Source organism: Leucoraja erinacea, chromosome 1 (assembly GCF_028641065.1).
Source record: "Leucoraja erinacea ecotype New England chromosome 1, Leri_hhj_1, whole genome shotgun sequence".
Lineage (NCBI taxonomy): Eukaryota > Metazoa > Chordata > Chondrichthyes > Rajiformes > Rajidae > Leucoraja > Leucoraja erinaceus.
Window position 1 is genome coordinate 165,272,628 of NC_073377.1, and position 20,682 is coordinate 165,293,309.

Below are 20,682 nucleotides of genomic sequence, written 5' to 3' on the forward strand. Positions count from 1 at the left end.
AAAATAGGGGATAGACCAAATTTGCTAAGTATATTTCCTAAGTAGTAGCAAATTGTACAAAGGGCCTGTCCCACCAGCATGCGATTGCATGCGTCTAGCACGACCAAACGTGGTGGCTTGAGGCGTACGGCCTCGCGGGGCCGGTCCCACTTCCAACCGCGGAGCCGTCTGGAGTGGTGCGAGGCTGGTCCCGACATCATACTCACCAATCAGCTGGGCAGGAGGCGGGCCGACTGAATTTGGACGTCGCATGGCGTCGGGCGGTTACGTCATCACGCAACGGCACACCGGGCGGTGAAGTCATCGCGCAACGCCACACGCTAGGCATACGCCATCAAGATGCTGCGTACGGCGTCAAGACGCTGGGTTCGGCGTCGAGACGCTGCGTACACCCGTCGAGGCGGTACGTGCGGCCTCAATGCGGCTGCGGGCCGACAGGCCGTTGCCGCGCGGAATTTTTGGACAGTATCAGTTTTTCGGAGCCCCGCGTAATGTCGGGACCAGCCCCGCACAACTCCATACGGCTCCGGCGATCGAAGTGGGACCGGCCCCACGAGGCCGTACGGCTCAAGCGACCACGTTAGGTTGCGCTCGCTGCATGCAGTCGCATGCTGGTGGGACAGGCCCTTAACACTGGATTATTTAAGAAGGAACTGCAGATGCTGGAAAATCGAAGGTAGACAAAAGTGCTGGAGAAACTCAGCGGGTGAAGCAGCATCTATGGAGCGAAGGAAATAGGCAACATTTCGGGCCGAAACCCTTCTTCAGACTGATTACACTGGACATTGGGCAAGATGTCCAATGTTTCACAAGCAAGCGAAGATGGACTCCCACATCCTTTTGATAATGCTCCCTTAAGTGACTCTTGTCTGGCAGTTGTAGCATTTTCAGTATGTCCAGAATCCCACTGATGTATGTTCCCACAGCTCTAAATGCAGAGGTACTTCACCTACTGCCCAGAATGTTACTTGTGAAACTAAAGTTGATTTCCGGACCTAACAACACATGTTCGTGACTTTTGAAACATAAATAATGACCACATTTTTCAAGGGGTTGTTGTTTTGGTTTTTACATATAAAATCAATCATTAATAATCTGTGTAAAAAGCACGAAAGATAAATAGTTTATGTTTGAATTATTTGCTTATATCTCAGCGCCTATATTTGTCCTGTGGAATAGACAGCTAAATGATACACTGACCCACCAACCCCTGGAGTCCTTAGAAAAATATCACTATTCATCCTTAATGATTCAATATGTTACATAAAAGACTAAATATCATTAATATTGTGAGAGTTCAAAAATACTCATTGTATTTGATCATTTTTGATTGTTTTGAAAAAATTAAAATTGAATGTATATAGATGGATTTAAGAGAGAGTTAGATCGAGCTCTAGGGGCTAGTGCAGTCAAGGGATATGGGGAGATGAATGGCGGTGCTGGCTCGAAGGGCCGAATGGCCTCCTCCTGCAACTATTTGCTATGTTTCTATATATGTCCAGGTTAAACCACCAGGTGTAAGAGAATTACAATGCTTATTGTGGCATTTAATGTTGGATCCCTTCGTCAAAATTGTGGCACAGTTTAATAGTTCTACAGCATAAGTTTTAACTTTATTATATTCTAAACTGAAATAAAATCTGCATACTGTATGGAAGGACATGCACATTTATCTGTGCAGATTCATAATGCAGTGAACATCCACAGATGACATTCAGCACGTCATCAGTCTATGTTCAATTCTCTGCTTCCTTCCATGGAGCCAATTTGCTATTGATTCAACTATCTCTCCTTGGATCCCATGTTATCTAATCTTCCAGGGCAGCCTACCATGCAGAACCTTGTCAAATGCCTCACTGAAATCCATGTATACAATATCTACAGCTCTGCACTCACCGATCTTTTTGGTCACGTCTTCAAAAATCTTAATCAGATTTGTCAGACATGACTTCCCATGTACAAAACCATGCTGACTATCCCCAATCACCACTTGCCTGTCAAAATGCCTGTAAAACCTATCCCTCAGAATACTCTATAGTTACTTCCCAACTACAGATGTTAAGCAGGGTGAGATTTTTTTTTTTCTCAAGTCATCGCACGGAAGGACCACTTGGGCAGTCTGCACCCTAGCGGCATAAACATTGAATTCTCCAATTTCCAGTAGCCCTTGCCGTCTCCTCCCCATCTCAGCTCTCCCTCAGCCATCGGGCTCCTCCTCTTCCTTTCTCCTTTCTTCTCCCACCCCCGCACCCTACATCAGTCTGAAGAAGGGTTGCGGGGCCCGAAACGTTGCCTATTTCCTTTGCTCCATAGATGCTGCTGCACCCGCTGAGTGTCTCCAGCACTTTTGTCTACCTTCGATTTTCCAGCATCTGCAGTTCCTTCTTAACCACTTGCACCCTGGTCATTCTCGCTTGTCCTCTCTCCCAGATACAAACGTTTGAAAGCATGTATCACCAAATTCAAGAACATCTTTCTCACTATTATCAGCCACTTGAATGGTCCTCTTTATGTGCTAAGGTTGAATTCTTGATCTTCCAATCCAACACTTTTTTTTACCGACACTAGCTCTATAGCTGTAACACTATTTCTACATTTTGTTTTTCTTTCCTTCACACCCTGATGTACATGTATGGTATAATTTGCTTGGATAGCATTCAAACAAAGTTTTTCATTGTATCTCGGTACATGTGACGAGCATGCTAAAAGTCAATAAACATTTTTTTATACCTTACTTTCTGAATTTCCTTCTTGTCTTGAGATTTTAAGAGTTTATTTGGGAAAGATGTGTGCTGCTTTTTGAGTAAACATATTAAACTGATATATGTGCAAAATTAAGGTAAATTGCACAATATATGATTTGTACCTGTATACAAATCTGGAATTATGATATAATGTATTTTCAAGATATTTACTTAGTTTATTGGCTATAATTATCTGGATTTATTGCAACTAAAAGCATTTTATTCTGCAGCGTTATGAGAAATGTTCCATTTGAATAATCTTCGCCGGTTTCAAAATAATGTCTTAAAAGAAAAATTGTCCCCTGGGCACAGTATGTTTTGATCAGTTTAACGTATTAATGCAGAACTGCTATTTTCTGTGAAACGACTTTGGAAGATAAATGATCTCACCACATATCACAATGTGCATTTATCCTCTTCAAGCATGTTAGCTAGAAATGGGTGGGATACTGGATTAAACAGTGGCCTTTCACCAATATGCCCATGTTTGAACAAAGCCCAGACTGATAGGTAAAAGTTTCAACAGTCCACTGGCTGCAAGGGCACTGTGAGTAATGGATTTGGGCACAGACACGCAGCGAAAAGGCAAGCTTTTCTTCGGCACTCATTAGCACATTCACTCAGCGAGGCCACAAGATGGATAGAGCAGGACATGGGAAAAAGGACTGTCATATTGGACCAGTGGAGGGCCTTTGTAAGCTTGGAAAATAGATGCACTTTTAAGCAAAAAGTGAGTTTTACCCTTCATTTAATCATTATGCTGCACCTGACAAGACAGATTGTTGCTGGCACTATGTGAACAACAAGTACAAAAAAAAACTTTTAAATTAAGATTAGCATAAAAGCACGAAGTCGGCACCACGTAATCTGTTTTGTGCAGTGGGAAAGATTGTGATTCCTAAATTTGAAATGCTTGGGTGGCAGGGAATAGGTATGCTTTCATGATTCATTGCATGGTGGGCTGTTAAATGCTGCCATATGGTGCATTTACAAATTCCTCAGAGTCGACACTGTGGAAAGGAGCCCGTAGATAAGAGTGATATTATGACATTGCCACGCCATGCGACCCATTAAATACAGTTGAATTCTAGTTTCGGAAGAACATCAGCATAATCCCAGTGGAATGGTGGGTTTTTTAACCAGCAATTTTCAGAACCACTACCGAATCTCGTAAGTCTGGAATGTTACGGAGGAGATTATTGTACAAAATGTCCCTGTAATCGTGTACCCAGGAAAGTAAAATGAGGTCATACTATGCAGTATGTTTTGCTTGCTCACAATAGTAAAACCATTCTATAACAAGAATCATTCTACAGATGGATGGGGGGTGGGTTTCATTGATACTATGACAGAGCCACACTTGATGCATGTAACACACATAACTGAAAATAGTCAGCAACAACAACCATAAAATTGATGGACAAATGCAGGATATATGGCGTTTTTGATGAGTGGTTTGGGAATAGAAGAATGCAGCAAACATTAAAATGCCACCCAGAGATGTAATGGTGAAAAGGAACGGACTATGAAAACAAAACAACATTCAAGGTCAAAAGATGGAGCACATTGTAAAAAAATGATGCTTGGTTTGTTAATCTACTGCTACACAAATATAATTATTATGTGCCCTACTGTGGCACAGCATGCGAGTACATTTTTAATGACACATCCCAAATACTGGAAAGCCATTGTCCCTTTCAATCTGTGAGTTAAGCAGTCATCACTCATTTGTTTTGAATGTCAATTTTCACTGAACCAGTCATCACAACAGCAGTAAGGTGATTAAAATTTAATGACCGTATGGTTTGAATTTCTATATTATAACAGTAACTGCTCTTCAGAAGTATTTCATTGCCTGTAAAGAACTGAGAACGGCAGCACACCTCTCAGATTGTATTAACCAATTATCATATGAATTTATACAATATGAAAAATAATGCAATATCAATTGATCGTATTATATACAGGACCAAACTGTGGTACTGTGCTGTGACATACTGTGCCTGGGTTTCAACAACTAAGTTACAGGGATAGGTTGAATAAGTTAGGTCTTTATTCTCTGGAGCGCAGAAGGTTAAGGGGGGACTTGATAGAGGTCTTTAAAATGATGAGAGGGATAGACAGAGTTGATGTGGACAAGCTTTTCCCTTTGAGAATAGGGAAGTTTCAAACAAGAGGACATGACTTCAGAATTAAGGGACAGAAGTTTAGGGGTAATATGAGCGGGAACTTCTTTACTCAGAGAGTGGTAGCGGTGTGGAATGAGCTTCCAGTGGAAGTGGTGGAGGCAGTTTCGTTGGTATCATTTAAAAATAAATTGGATAGGCATATGGATGAGAAGGGAATGGAGGGTTATGGTATGAGTGCAGGCAGGTGGGACTAAGGGGAAAAAAAGTTGTTCGGCACGGACTTATAGGGCCGAGATGGCCTGTTTCCGTGCTGTAATTGTTATATGGTTATATGGTTATACTGTACAAAGAAAGCCCATTGAAGTATACCAATAATATTTTGTTTTCAATCTCTGTTGCTCGGCATTATTAAAATAATGTTCTAATAATGACTATATGGCTGTACATTATGTAATCGTTTACAGCAAAACTTTAGTTGGCGTTCAGGTATGGACCTGCGGAATCGGAGGATTAATTGAATCGTACTTTGAGGTGTTTTTTCTGCTTTTGGCATCTTAGCTCGCGAAAAGTAAGAGTTTGTAAAAAGGCAAGAGAATCCAGTGGCATGAGTGTTTAATTGTCATATATACTGAAATCCTTACTTGCGCAAGTATAACAGGCCTTTAAACACAATGCTCATAGATAATATATGATAATAGACAATAGGTGCAGGAGTAGGCCCTTCAAGCCAGCAATATTCAATATGATCATGGCTGATCATCCACAAACAGGACCCCGTTCCTGCCTTCTCGCCATATCCCCTGACTCCGCTAACTTCAAGAGCTCTATCTAACTCTCTCTTGAAAGCATCAAGAGAACCGGCCTCCACTGCCTTCTGAGGCAGGGAATTCCACAGATTCACAACTCTCTGTGTGAAAAAGTTTTTCCTCATCTCAGTTCTAAATGGCCTACCCCTAATTCTTAAACTGGGGCTCTTGGTTCTGGATTCCCCCAACATTGGAAACATGTTTTCTGCCTCTAGCGTGTCTAATCCCTTAATAATTTTATGTTTCAATAAGAATCCCTCTCATCCTTCTAAATTCCAGAGTGTACAAGCCCAGCCCTTCACAGTCCTGCCATCCTGGGAATTAACCTTGTGAACCTACGCTACACTCCCTTAATAGCAAGAATGTCTTTCCTCATATTTGGAGACCAAAACTGTACACAATACTCCAGGTGTGGTCTCACTAGGGTGCTATACAACTGCAGAAGGACCTCTTTGCTCCTATACTCAACAAATGAAAACCAACATGCCGTTAGATTACTTCACTGCCTGCTGTACCTGCTTGCTTACTTTCAGTGACTGATGAATAAGGAACCCCAGATCTCGTTGTGCTTCCCCTTTCCTAATTTGACACCATTCAGATAATAATCTGCCTTCCTGTTTTTGCCACAAAAGTAGATAACCTCACATTTATCCACATTAAACTGCATCTCCCATGCATCTGCCCACTCACACAACCTGTCCAAGTCACCCTGCATCCTCATAGCATCCTCCTCACACTTCACACTGCCACCCAGCTTTGTGTCATCTGCAAATTTGCTAATGTTACTTTTAATCCCTTCATCTAAATCGTTAATGTATATTCTAAATAGCTGCAGTCCCAGCACCGAGCCTTGTGGTACCCCACTAGTCATTGCCTGCCATTCCGCAAGGGACCCATTAATCCTATTTTTTTTTTCCTGTCTGCCAACCAATTTTCTATCCATGTCAATACCCTCTCTCCAATACCATGTGCTCTAATTTTGCCCACTAATCTCCTATGTGGGACCTTATCAAAGGTTTATCAAAAGAGTAGGAGTAAACGGATCCTTTTCACAATGGCAGGCAGTGACTAGTGGGGTACTGCAAGGTTCAGTGCTGGGACCCCAGCTATTTACAATATATATTAACGATTTGGACGAGGGAATTGAATGTAACATCTCCAAGTTTGCAGATGACACTAAGCTGGGGGGCAGTGTTAGCTGTGAGGAGGATGCTAGGAGGCTGCAAGGTGACTTGGATAGGCTGGGTGAGTGCACAAATGCATGGCAGATGCAGTATAATGTGGATAAATGTGAGGTTATCCACTTTGGTGGCAAAAACAGGAAAGCAGACTATTATCTCAATAGTGGCCAATTAGGAAAAGGGGAGATGCAACGAGACCTGGGTGTCATGGTACACCAGTCATTGAAAGTAGGCATGCAGGTGCAGCAGGCAGTGAAGAAAACGAATGGTATGTTAGCATTCATAGCAAAAGGATTTGAGTCTGGGAGCAGGGAGGTTCTACTGCAGTTGTACAGGGTCTTGGTGAAACCACACCTGTAGTATTGCGTACAGTTTTGGTCTCCAAATCTGAGGAAGGACGTTATTGCCATAGAGGGAGTGCAGAGAAGGTTCACCAGACTGATTCCTGGGATGTCAGGACTGTCTTATGAAGAAAGACTGGATAGACTTGGTTTATACTCGCTAGAATTTAGGAGATTGAGGGGGGATCTTATAGAAACTTACAAAATTCTTACGGGGTTGGACAGGCTAGATGCAGGAAGATTGTTCCCGATGTTGGGAAAGTCCAGGACAAGGGGTCACAGCTTAAGGATTGAGGGGAAATCCTTTAGGACCAAGATGAGAAAAACTTTTTTCACAGAGTGGTGAATCTCTGGAACTCCCTGCCACAGAAGGTAGTTGAGGCCAGTTCATTGGCTATATTTAAGAGGGAGTTAGATGTGGCCCTTGTGGCTAAAGGGATCAGGGGGTATGGAGAGAAGGCAGGTACGGGATACTAAGTTGGATGATCAGCCATGATCATATTGAATGGCGGTGCAGGCTCGAAGGCTCGAATGGCCTACTCTTGCACCTATTTTCTATGTTTCTATGCTTTCTGAAAGTCCAGGTACACAACATCCACTTGCTCTCCCTTGTCCATTTTCCTAGTTACATCCTCAAAAAATTCCAGAAGATTGGTCAAGCATGATTTTCCCTTTGTGAATCCATGCTGACTCGGACCGATCCAGTTACTGCTATCCAAATGTGCCGCTATTTCATCTTTTATAATTGACTCCGGCATCTTCCCCACCACCAATGTCAGGCTAACTGGTCTATAATTCCCTGTTTTCTCTCCCCCCCCCCCCCCCTTTCTTAAAAAGTGCGATAACATTAGCTACCCTCCAATCCACAGGAACTGATCCTGAATCTATAGAACATTGGAAAATGATCACCAATATGTCCACAATTTCTAGAGCCACTTCCTTAAGTACCCAGGCTTGTAGACCATCAGGCTCTGGGGATTTGTCAACCTTCAGTCCCATCAGTCCACCCAACACCATTTCCTGCCTAATGTGAATTTCCCTCAGTTCCCCGGGCACCCAGGTCCTCTGGCCACTAGTACATCTGGGAGATTATTTGTGTCTTCCTTAGTGAAGACAGATCCAAAGTACCTGTTCTCGAACAAAAAGAACATACAATAAATTCATAAACTCAATGCTAGTGCAAAATATCTCAAAATACTTAGTGCAACCAAGACAGTTCATAGTTTAGTTAAGGGCTTTCTCCCACTTGGGTGTCATTTGCACGTCATTTACGCGACATCCTAAAAATTGGTTGGTGCGTCGTGACGCGCCCATGGCGTGTGGTGGGGCATGGTGGGGTATGCAGTGGCGCGCGGTAGTGCGCAGCGCCCCAGGCTTTTGGGTTGCTCAAAATTCTCGCGCACCACCTGCATGACGTGCAAATGGCGCCCAAGGGGGACAAGCCCTTTATTGTTTTTGTAGCATTCAATAACCTAATGGTTGTTGGGATGAAGCTGTTCCTGAACCTGGAGGTTACGGTTTTCAGACTTCTGTACCTTCTTCCCAATGGTAGGAGTGAAATGGGAGCATTGCTAGGGTGACGTGGGTCTTTGATATTGCAGGATGCCTTTTGGAGGCAGCATTTCCTGTAGATCCCTTCAATAGACAGGAGGTTAGTACCTGTCATTGACTGGGTGGTGTCCACGTTTTTTCGTAATCTCCTTTGTTCCTGAGCATTTGAGTTGTCGAACCATGCCCTGATAGATCCACTCAATATACGCTCTACCATGCACCTGTGGAAGTTCAAGAGAATATTCACAACATACAAAAATCTCCTCAATCCTTTAAGGAAGTAGAGGTGATGATGTGCTTTCTTTATTAGTACATCTATCTGGTGGGCCCAGTATAGATCTTCAGAGACATGTCCACCTAGGTGTTGACTCTATCCACCATTGACTTTTTGGTATTACAAAATGTAACAGCAGAAAGGCAATTCTTTGCCTTATATATGTAATGGAATGTATAAAAAAAACAAAAAACTAATAGGAGAAATAGTGGTTTGTCAACAAGAATTTCTAGCTATCCAAGACTGCAATCGCAGCATGTTCCTCAAATGCTAGTCGCATGTTAAATGCAACAGAAGTATTGCTTCATGATGACTACATTGTTTATTTTTGAAAACAATAGTTGTATAAGATGCTGATTTTCCATCATCGTGACTGTTGTCATTAGATTTTGCTGCAGACTCTTTTTTTAAACAAACAGACCATAGATTTATATAGTGTGAGAGGATTTGGTGGCAGGTCTGTGAGACAAACATTGAACCATACAATTCAGTTGCTGGAAAAAAGAAATGTAAAACCGACAATACTGGCAATACTTAATAGGTAAGGCAGCTCCAGTGTAGAGAAAACCTGAGTTAATGTTTCAGACCAGTTACCCTTCATCAGAACGTACACAGAGGCATGGGATTGCATTTCTGGTGAGAGTTAAGGTGTCGGCCTCCTTATCATTGAATTAGTAAACTGCGATCAGGTGCTGTTGTTTCTCGATGGAAGATTGGGGGGGGGGGGCCTTCAATGAAACAATAATCTTTATGTGAATGATTGAGGGACTACAGTTGGGATTGACCGGCAAGTAGTTTGATTTGGTCAGAACATATCTATGGTTTGGGGAAGATAGTTGTACCAATCAGAAAAGCAGATGGAGGAGCAGGAGTTGGATTGAAGTTAGCAGTAGTCAGCAAACATTTGTATTATCACAGTGCTGTATGTCACATTAATACATATTTTTTAAAAGCATGTTGATAACTGTCTGATGTTTAAGAAGGAACTGCGGATGCTGGAAAATCCCAGGTACACAAAAATGCTGGAGAAACTCAGCGGGTGCAGCAGCAGCTATGGAGCGAAGGAAATAGGCAACGTTTCGGGCCGAAACATCTGAAGAAGGGTTTTGGCCTGAAACGTTGCCTATTTCCTTCGCTCCATAGATGCTGCTGCACCAGCTGAGCTTCTCCAGCATTTTTGTCTACCTGATAACTGTCTGATAGGCTTTAGGCTGCAAGCAGGCCCTAAATTTTAGGATCTAAAAAATAAGGAGGAAAATTTGATCGGTCTAATTAAGTTTAAAGGGTCTTTTACATTCTCCCCACCTCCAAGTCCCGCTGAGAACATATGAGCAAATATGCTAAGAATACAGCAGCTTGAAACATTTGAATTCCACTAAAATTATTTTGGTACTTGATAACAAAACACATTCCTTGTTAAGAACATAGAAACATGCCTGTATGTCCATGACTGATACATGCCTCAAGTATGTTTATCTACATTTGTGTCTCAAACAAAGATACTACAACAAATCTTTACCTCAACGTGCTGAAACTATGATATGCGTGAGCTTTTTGTAGTCATTCCGAAGCAGGCAACTGCATTCAAATCATTGTTTAAGAAGGAACTGCAGATGCTGGAGAATCGAAGGTTACACAAAAAAGCTGGAGAAACTCAGCGGGTGCAGCAGCATCTATGGAGCGAAGGAAATAGGCAACGTTTCGGCACGAAACGTTGCCTATTTCCTTCGCTCCATAGATGCTGCTGCACCCGCTGAGTTTCTCCAGCTTTTTTGTGTAACCTTGCATTCAAATCATTGTCTACTTTGGTGTTTAAGGTCAGCAATGTGTGTAGGACAGAGTTTAGTGCAAGTGACATAAATCGTATGTCTTTTGACATCAGTTCAGTAGTTCAGTAGTCTCAAAGTTATGCATATCATGACCAGAGTTGAGAATCGAGGTGCACTAATGTGATTGTGCCCAGTCACTTCTATCACCTAAAATTCCATCATACAGTGCCTACATATAACACTATTTGATAACATTTCTAAGCACATCTCCTTGAGAGATGTTTTATGATATGATATATATATATGATATGATATGCCATTTATTGTCACTATACATGTACAATGAAATTATAGTGTCTACAGCATCAATTTTGATAATAGGTTATTCATCTCACTCGGGGTGATGGGACCCTCTACTTGCAAAACGGCTGCCCTTTTACTCACATAACAAGCTTTGCACATCAAAGTAGTTCATTGTATTTGAGATGCTCGTGGTATTTATGAAAGGTATGACAAGGTACCATATTAACGATTTTATCTTTGGCCTTATTTGAAGTACAAACTATCAAAGATGTGGTCGAAGAATAGCAAGGGCAATATATATAATATCTGCCGTAGTGTCACTCATCCATTTAATTTCTATTATTAGCACTCTTGAAAAATGAACTACGTATATGCCTGAAGGGGAACCCACTGATAGGTATTTCCTAATGCAAGCTTACTGGATCAAACAGTGAGTGATATCCGCAGCTTGTTACAAATCTCAACCATTACCGTATCCTAAAGGAATTAGTTGGCTGCCTCATCATTTTTTCATCCCCATAATGTCTGATGATCTGTCAAGAGGAGACAACGTTTGTTCATTTTAACCATAGTTGAACGACATATGTTGTGTAACTTTTCAAAATGTATAAATATTTACCAAGTTCACTTCATGTTACAAAATGCTGCAATCAGCTTTCCTGGAGTTCCCAAGTTCACTCTTTGTTTGGCTGTGGGGCTGAACTGGTTTAAATTTGATTTGGCTGGAAAAGCTGAAGTTGTAAAACACATAGGATTTATAATACATTAAGTGGAATATTTAGAAAAAGCATGACTAAATCAATCTGGCAAACTTATGATCTCAATTTTATTAGCAGTTAGACAACGCTCGTCTTATGCTTGGTTATAAAAGTGCATTTTATTCCTGCTTGGTGGTCTTTGAAGTTGGAACATTTCTTAACCTCGTGGGAATAGTCTTGTGTCAAAGTATTGTCAAGATGGAATAAAGACAGCTGCTGTCTTTATTATAATCATGAAGAATGGAATTTGCTTTGTTTTGAAGACTGGAGCTGTTCATTGAAGACCAGGTTTCCGTGCGTTTGACAGGTTTGCTGTGATATATGAAAGTAGAAAAGCTAGCTAATGCCAATCATTTTTGTTTAGGTTTTGTCTTTACTGTGTCCATTTATCTTCCAACGTCTGCAAATAAAAAGGCGTCAGGAAAAAATTGCTGTTTAGATTTCGAGATTGGGTTTGGCATTGTATGGGAATTTGTGAAAATCATTTTAGTAGAATATACAAAATAACTGCAGAAGGACACAGCAACTTGAGTAAATAATAGAATGACTCTGAATAGTCTGTAGAAGGGTCCCGACCCGAAACCTCACAATATTCATGTTCTCCAGAAATGCTGCCTGACCTGCTAAGTAATTCCAGCATTTTGTCTTTTTTTGTAAAGCAGCATCTGCAGTTCCTTGTGTCTCCAATAGAATGGTATGGACTACCAAAATCGAAGTTTGCATGAGATAATCTCTCGCCAAAGTATTTATTTATCGCAAATATAATATTTAATAATGCAGTGCATTAGAAACTGGAATCTAGGGAATACTTTGAAATCAGATCATTAGTTTCAGTTCAAGTTAAAACTGGACCATGGTCAATGTAACACTTGGTTTCAAATTAACATTGATGGACCTCCTGCAATTTTAATACTGCTTTACAGCTTATGATTCACCCAGTAGCATTTGGCATTTTACAGCAATGATGATTGGGTAACACGCTCTATTGAATGTTGCCCGGCGATGTTTTGGATAAAAAGTGAAATGAGTCTCTGTTTTCTGACAGCTGTTGGGATTACAACTGTATGTGAAATGAGCCAAAGTAAGTTGAGTCCAGCTTCTAATAAGTGTGAGATCACATCTTCCAACTGTCCTCAAATCCAGCACTAATCGAACAAGCTTTTGCAGATTATAATATTATAGGAAACTCAGGACAGAAGTAGTCCACTCAGTCTACACAGCTGTCCTAATAATCCATTCTTAAAAGTCCAACTTCATCTCCCTTCTGCCGTTTAAGCATGATGGTCACCCAGGAGAAAAAAAAATGTCTGTATTATTCTGTAGTTAGAGAGAACAGATAGTCTACTAAGCTTTGGAGTTGAAGGTCATGTTCAGGATACTAGGAGGGAGCTAAATATTCCATTAGCTTCATGCCACACTTGACCAATCTTGCTTACCGCACTGAAAGTCAAATTGCAACAGTTGGCATGAGAACTGTTTGATCACATTCTCTGCCACAGAAGGTAGTTGAGGCCACAGTTCATTGGCTATATTTAAGAGGGAGTTAGATGTGGCCCTTGTGGCTAAAGGGATCAGGGGGTATGAGGAGAAGGTAGGTACAGGATCCTGAGTTGGATGATCAGCCATGATCATATTGAATGGCGGTGCAGGCTCGAAGGGCTGAATGGCCTACTCCTGCACCTATTTTCTATGTTTCTATCATGGGTCTGGCCAATGATTACATTACAAGCCACATACTCTCCAAATACAAAAACTAAACAACAACGGAAGCATTCGTTCACCTTAACCCATCTAGTATAACTATGTTACGGAAGCACTGGTGTAAATCAATCTCGAGTATTGTGATGAATACTTACCTATGCTGGATACTAGACTTGCTGGGTTATAAAAAACATGTATTCATGGAGTGGTGAAGGCACAGGTAGAATTTGTTCCCCCAATTCACCCTATTCATGGCCAAATCAGGGCTGAAGAATTGATGCCGTAATTATGCCTCATTTGATTACTTTAGTGAGGATACAATGGTGACAGCACTATCAAAACCTGTAGACAATAGAAGCGATGTGTAGGAAGGAACTGCAGATGCTGGTTTAAACCAAAGATAGACACAAAAAGCTGGAGTAACTCAACAGCTCAGACCACATCTCTGGAGAAAAGAAATAGGTGGCGTTTCTTGTTGAGACGGACCCCTTGAGTGCTCCTTTGTGGCCTCACACAAGCATACCTTGCGCTCTCCCCAACCTTACTAAGGTTTCTCTCCCAGGGCTTATTTGTGCCGGGTCTGTAGCAACAGTTTCTGGGCAGCCGGCAGCCACTTGTTGCCCACACTTTGGTCAGCCCTTTGGTTGGGAAGTATGAAAACTGTCTGCTGCTGAAATCCTCTCATCTCTGCATTTCATGACGTTTCCTAGAATCAAGAGCGTTTAATTGTCACATGTACCGACAACAGAACAATAAATTCTTACTTGCAGCAGCACACATGCCTGGAAACGCAATACACACAGTTAAATATAATAATAAAAAGTAAACCTTTGTTAAGGGCTTGGGAAGATTGTTAAGGCCATGGACAGGCTAGAGGCAGGAAACATGTTCCCAATTTTGGGGGAGTCCAGAACCAGGGGCCACTGTTTAAGAATAAGGAGTAAGCCATTTAGAACGGAGATGAGGAAACACTTTTTCTCACATAGAATGGTGAGTCTGTGGCATTCTCTGCCTAAAGGAATAGGTATTTCCTAAAGCAAAGTTACTGGATCAAACATGAGTGATATCCACTGGTTGTTACAAATCTCAACCATATCCTAAAGGAATTAGTTGGCTGGCTCATCATTTTTTTCATCCCCAGGATGGAGGTGGAGGCAGGTTCTCTGGATGCTTTCAAGAGAGAGCTAGATAGGGCTCTTAAACATAGTGGAGTCAGGGGATATGGGGAGAAGGCAGGAACGGGGTACTGATTGGGGATGATCAGCCATGATCACATTGAATGGCGGTGCTGGCTCGAAGGGCCGAATGGCCTACTCCTGCACCTGTTGTCTATTGTCTATTGTCATCCATCATCACTTCCTTGTCCAGAAACTGGTCTCAAACCGATCATTCGCGCAATCAGTTTTGTTGTCTTGGCAAAGTTTCCTGTCATCACCACCTCTACTTGTAAAGCATTTCTGACTCTTCAGTCGTTAGAGTGACTTGTCGAACTGTTGGGGTGAAGGGAAACTGTGTCACACATCAGGCACTGATCAGTGACAGCTTATTATCTAACTGTCGGGTCATCATTAATTTCTAGTAATTATCTGTCATGGCAGAGCCAGTGCACCAAGGATTTAAAAGTCTTTTCAAATCAAATATATTTCAAACAATAATTTATTCTTTGATTCTCCCTATTCCTTTTATTGCTATTGTTCGACATACATAACATTGTTAATTCAGAAACAATGGTTCTGAACTTAAAGAAAGGTAACTTTGAGGGTATGAGACGTGAATTGGCCAAGATTGACTGGCAATTAATTCTAAAAGGGTTGACGGTGGATATGCAATGGAAAACTTACAAAATTCTTAAGGGGTTGGACAGGCTAGATGCAGGAAGATTGTTCCCGATGTTAGGGAAGTCCAGGACAAGGGGTCACAGCTTAAGGATAAGGGGGAAATCCTTTTAAAACCGAGATGAGAAGAACTTTTTTTCACACAGAGAGTGGTGAATCTCTGGAACTCTCTGCCACAGAGGGTAGTTGAGGCCAGTTCATTGGCTATATTTAAGAGGGAGTTAGATGTGGCCCTTGTGGCTAAGGGGATCAGGGGGTATGGAGAGAAGGCAGGTACGGGATACTGAGTTGGATGATCAGCCATGATCATATTGAATGGCGGTGCAGGCTCAAAGGACCGAATGGCCTACTCCTGCACCTAATTTCTATGTTTCTATGTTTCTATACATTTTAATTTCTTCTTTTTATTAACAATATGCTCTGTGATCCTGTGATCCATGGTACTTATCTGATTTGGATGTGGAAAGAACATGCTATGAGATTTGTACATTATTATAAAAAGCCTTCATATATGTCATTATTCGCCAGCAGTGTGTTAATGGGTTCTTTTTGCTTTTCAGGTTGAAATAACTCTACAGGATATCAACGACAACCCCCCTTTGTTTCCAACTAATGCATTGGATCTGATCATCGAAGAAAACATTGGGGATGGATTTAGAATATTACAGCTGTCAGCTACAGATGCCGATGAGGTACGCAGTGAACTCTTGATATAGTATCTATTTTCCAGAAGGTATTTTAATCCCATGTTTTCCTTCTCACTCCTTTACTCTTAATCTTTTTAAACAAATTTCTCCCAAATGAAGGGTTGAGTTCTAGGCCTTGTTTAAAATTAATTTGGTTTTAGTTTCCAGTACAATATAGGAAGAAACACAAAGATGAAGAAGATTTAGTTGGCTCTGGGTTACGAGCACATCCATAACATATAAAGATCTAATAGAACTTAATCTGAAGGGCCGAATTAGGACAGGGCACATTTTAATAATTTGTTAGCTGCAAAGGGATGTGGTGTGTAAAAGAATACCGAAATATATTCAGCTTGAGCACATACCACCTTTCTGGCTTTGAAATATTTTGCTGGAAAATGAAGAAACAGTTACTTGAAATTAGATTGGATTGCACTAATAATTTTGTAGGCAAATTGCACAGAAATCATTCTCATGATCATTTCCTGGTGAAATCAGACCTGTAGGAAAATTGGACTGGGACTCCTCCTCTCCGGTGTACTATGCAGGTTTACACTCCTGTTTTCCAGCAACTTCTCGGTGCAACATTGTTTATTTACCATATAACAATAACCATATAACAATTACAGCACGGAAACAGGCCATCTCGGCCCTACAAGTCCATGCCGAACAAATTTTTTTCCCTTTAGTCCCACCTGCCTGCACTCATACCATAACCCTCCATTCCCTTCCCATCCATATGCCTATCCAATTTATTTTTAAATGATACCAATGAACCTGCCTCCACCACTTCCACTGGGAGCTCATTCCACACCGCCACCACTCTCTGCGTAAAGAAGTTCCCCCTCATATTACCCCTAAACTTCTGTCCCTTAATTCTGAAGTCATGTCCTCTTGTTTGAATCTTCCCTATTCTCAAAGGGAAAAGCTTGTCCACATCAACTCTGTCTATCCTTCTCATCATTTTAAAGACCTCTATCAGGTCCCCCCTTAACCTTCTGCGCTTCAGAGAATAAAGACCTAACTTATTCAACCTATCTCTGTAACTTAGTTGTTGAAACCCAGGCAACATTCTAGTAAATCTCCTCTGTACTCTCTCTATTTTGTTGACATCCGTCCTATAATTTGGCGACCAAAATTGTACCCCATACTCCAGATTTGGTCTCACCAATGCCTTGTACAATTTTAACATTACATCCCAGCTTCTATACTCAATGCTCTGATTTATAAAGGCTAGCATACCAAAAGCTTTCTTTACCACCCTATCTATATGAGATTCCACCTTCAAGGAACTATGCACGGTTATACCCAGATCCCTCTGTTCAACTGTATTCAATTCCCTACCATTTACCATGTACGTCCTATTTTGATTTGTCCTGCCAAGGTGTAGCACCTCACATTTATCAGCATTAAACTCCATCTGCCATCTTTCAGCCCATTTTTCCAAATGGCCTAAATCACTCTAGACTTTGGAAATCCTCTTCATTATCCACAACACCCCCTATCTTGGTATCATCTGCATACTTACTAATCCAATTTATCACACCTTCATCCAGATCAATGATGTACATGACAAACAACAAAGGACCCAACACAGATCCCTGAGGCACCCCACTAGTCACCTGCCTCCAACCCGATAAACAGCCATCCACCATTACCCTCTGGCTTCTCCCATTCAGCCACTGTTGAATCCATCTTGCTATTTCTGCATTTATACCCAACTGTTGAACCTTCTTAACCAACCTTCCATGAGGAACCTTGTCAAAGGCCTTACTAAAGTCCATATAGACAACATCCACTGCTTTACCCTCGTCAATTTCCCTAGTAACCTCTTCAAAAAATTCAAGAAGATTAGTCAAACATGACCTTCCAGGCACAAATCCATGTTGACTGTTCCTAATCAGACCCTGTTTATCTAGATGCTTATATATATTGTCTCTAAGTATCTTTTCCATTAATTTGCCCACCACTGAAGTCAAACTAACAGGTCTATAATTGCTAGGTTTACTCTTAGAACCCTTTTTAAACAATGGAACAACATGCGCAGTACGCCAATCCTCGGGGACTATTCCCGTTTCTAATGACATTTGAAATATTTCTGTCATAGCCCCGGCTATTTCTACACTAACTTCCCTCAATGTCCTAGGGAATATCCTGTCAGGACCTGGAGACTTATCCACTTTTATATTTTTCAAAAGTGTCAGTACTTCTTTTACTTTGAACCTCATAGTATCCATAGCTACTCTACTAGTTTCCCTTACCTCACATAATTCAATATCCTTCTCCTTGGTGAATACCGAAGAAAAAAAATTGTTCAATATCTCCCCCATCTCTTTTGGCTCTGCAGATAGCTGTCCACTCTGTCTATTTACCAGTGCTTCCTTTTCTTTGCATATCCCCAGACAGATTATCTTCAGTTAAGAAGCCTTTACCCACTGCCAGCCAGATCCATTGCCATTTGTAACAGTGTCTCTCTTGTCCTCCACCAGGCCACAGGATTGACTCGTGTCTTTCAACCCTGCCCCTCCCAACATCTCCCGCCCCCTTCCCTACAATTTAAACCCGTTGCCTGATTACTTAGTTCAAATGAAAGGACATTGAACTGAAACATTAAATCAGCTGTTCTCTTCAGATATGCTTCCCGTCATGATGAGGATTTCCAGCATTTTCTGTTTTAATTAAAGTTTAATAGTAAATAGTTACTATTTGTTATTTTTGTAAAAATCTATGTTGATTTGAAGTTTACAAACTGCTTCAGGTTATTTTTTAGTTTTGTAAATGAGTGTACATAACTGGACAACATTGCAGAAATGAGCTTGTAACTGCAAATGTAAAACATGAATAGGTTTTATTTTGCAAATAAGGATTTTGCTGTCTGAAAATTGTCGAGCAAGTGGGGGAGTTTCAGTTGCATGAATATGAAGAGGATGTTGTTGTGGTGCACATTTGAAAGTCGTTACTTTGGAAGAATCTGTCAGAGACAAAACAAACTACGGCAATAAGCCATTTGGTGCGGTCCAGCATAATGTGGTGCAGAAGATCATATCTCAAAGTGAGCAATATCATGCCTGCTTTATAATGCGAAAAGAGAAAGCCCTGTGGTGATAATTTCCCCTCAAAGATCATGTCAAAGGAATTGACATGTCTTGCAGGATATTGTTGGGATTCATGATTTAAGTGGCATGACAGTGGCAAGATATTGTGCTGGTGCTTGCAGTACTTCTAGTAGATCATCTTCTCTTATTTCATAACCAGAAGATTCACAATAGGAAGATTTGTGTTTCCTATCTATTTTCTTTGTAGGTTGGAAATAGAACTCATTTTGGGAGATGTGCTGAAAGATTAAGATGATGACCAAACCAACTTGGCTGCAATTGCAGCAGAGTATATATAGCACTAGACAATGTAAGACGATATGAAAGGGGAAAACACCAGGGCATTTAAAAAAACAATGATTGAAACTATACCATTTTGATTTTGTTTAAATAGTAAACTGCAGTTCAATGAGGATGGGAATGTACGTTGAAAGGTTTGGGAATACATCGGACTTTGATAGAGTTCGAAAATATCTCAAATTTATAGAGTGGTAAAATGGGAAGGCCAGCCAGGGGTGCATTGGAAAAGTCAAGCTGGAGGTTGTTAAGGCATTAATGATCATTTCAGTTCTAAAATTATAATTTCGAGTCAAAGTAGCCTTTATTGTCATTTAGACCTTGTGGTCTGAACAAAATTTTATTGCCTTGCAGTCCTACATATAGTAAAAATGACAAAAACACGCAATAAACACAAATTAACATCCACCTCAGTGAGCTCACCAGGCACCTCCTCACTGTGATGGAAGGCAAAAGTCTTAAGTACTAAAAAGAGGTGGTCATGGTGAATGTATAAATATGTGGTCAGTAAAGCCCCTGTCCCACTTACGTGCCCTTGGCACGCTAATTACGCGACCTCGTGGTCGCGTTGAGCCTCGACGGTCCCGCGAAAGTCGCGCGCGACTTCATTCGACCGCACAGCCGTCTGGAGCGCGTGACGTCATTTGAAGATGGACACAAAGCTGGAGTAACTCAGCGGGACCGGCAGCATCTCTGGAGAGAAGCAATGGGTGACGTTTCGTGTCGAGACTCTTCTTCAGTCTGAAAGAAAGGTCTTGACCCGAAATGTCACCCATTGCTTCTCTCCAGAGATGCTGCCGGTCCCGCTGAGTTACTACTGCATTTTGTGTCTATCTTCAATTTTCTTGGCCCCGCTCTGGGAGTAGAAGTGGGGGCAGATCCGGACCGTAACGGCCGTGAGCCCCAGGCCGAGTTCGGCGATCGTTTGCCTGCTTCTGCTGCTGTTGGAGGTGAGACGTTGCGTCGCGCCAGGGTCTTGGGCCTGTCCCACTTTGGCCGTCAGTTACGCGACAGGCCGTTGGCGCGCAAAGATTCACTACAAAAATTTCGGAGCTCCGCGTGATGTCACGCTCAACTACACACCCCTCCGCGCTTCTAAGTGGGACCGGCTGTACGATGCCCGTGTGCCTCAATGCAACCACGAGGTCGCGTAATTTGCGTGCCATGGACACGCAAGTGGGACAGGCCCTTAACCTCTCTCAAGTTCAATCA

General features: G+C 41.6%; 1 protein-coding gene across 1 annotated transcript in view; it reads left to right on the plus strand.

Annotated features, from left to right (window-relative positions):
• The window catches only part of fat4 (FAT atypical cadherin 4), a 366,482-nt gene that overhangs the window by 154,852 nt on the left and 190,948 nt on the right, over positions 1 to 20,682 (plus strand). The window contains exon 3 of the mRNA XM_055647477.1: positions 15,953 to 16,084. Within this exon, the coding sequence (XP_055503452.1) occupies positions 15,953 to 16,084 (132 nt within the window). The remainder of the gene's footprint in view (positions 1 to 15,952; positions 16,085 to 20,682) is intronic.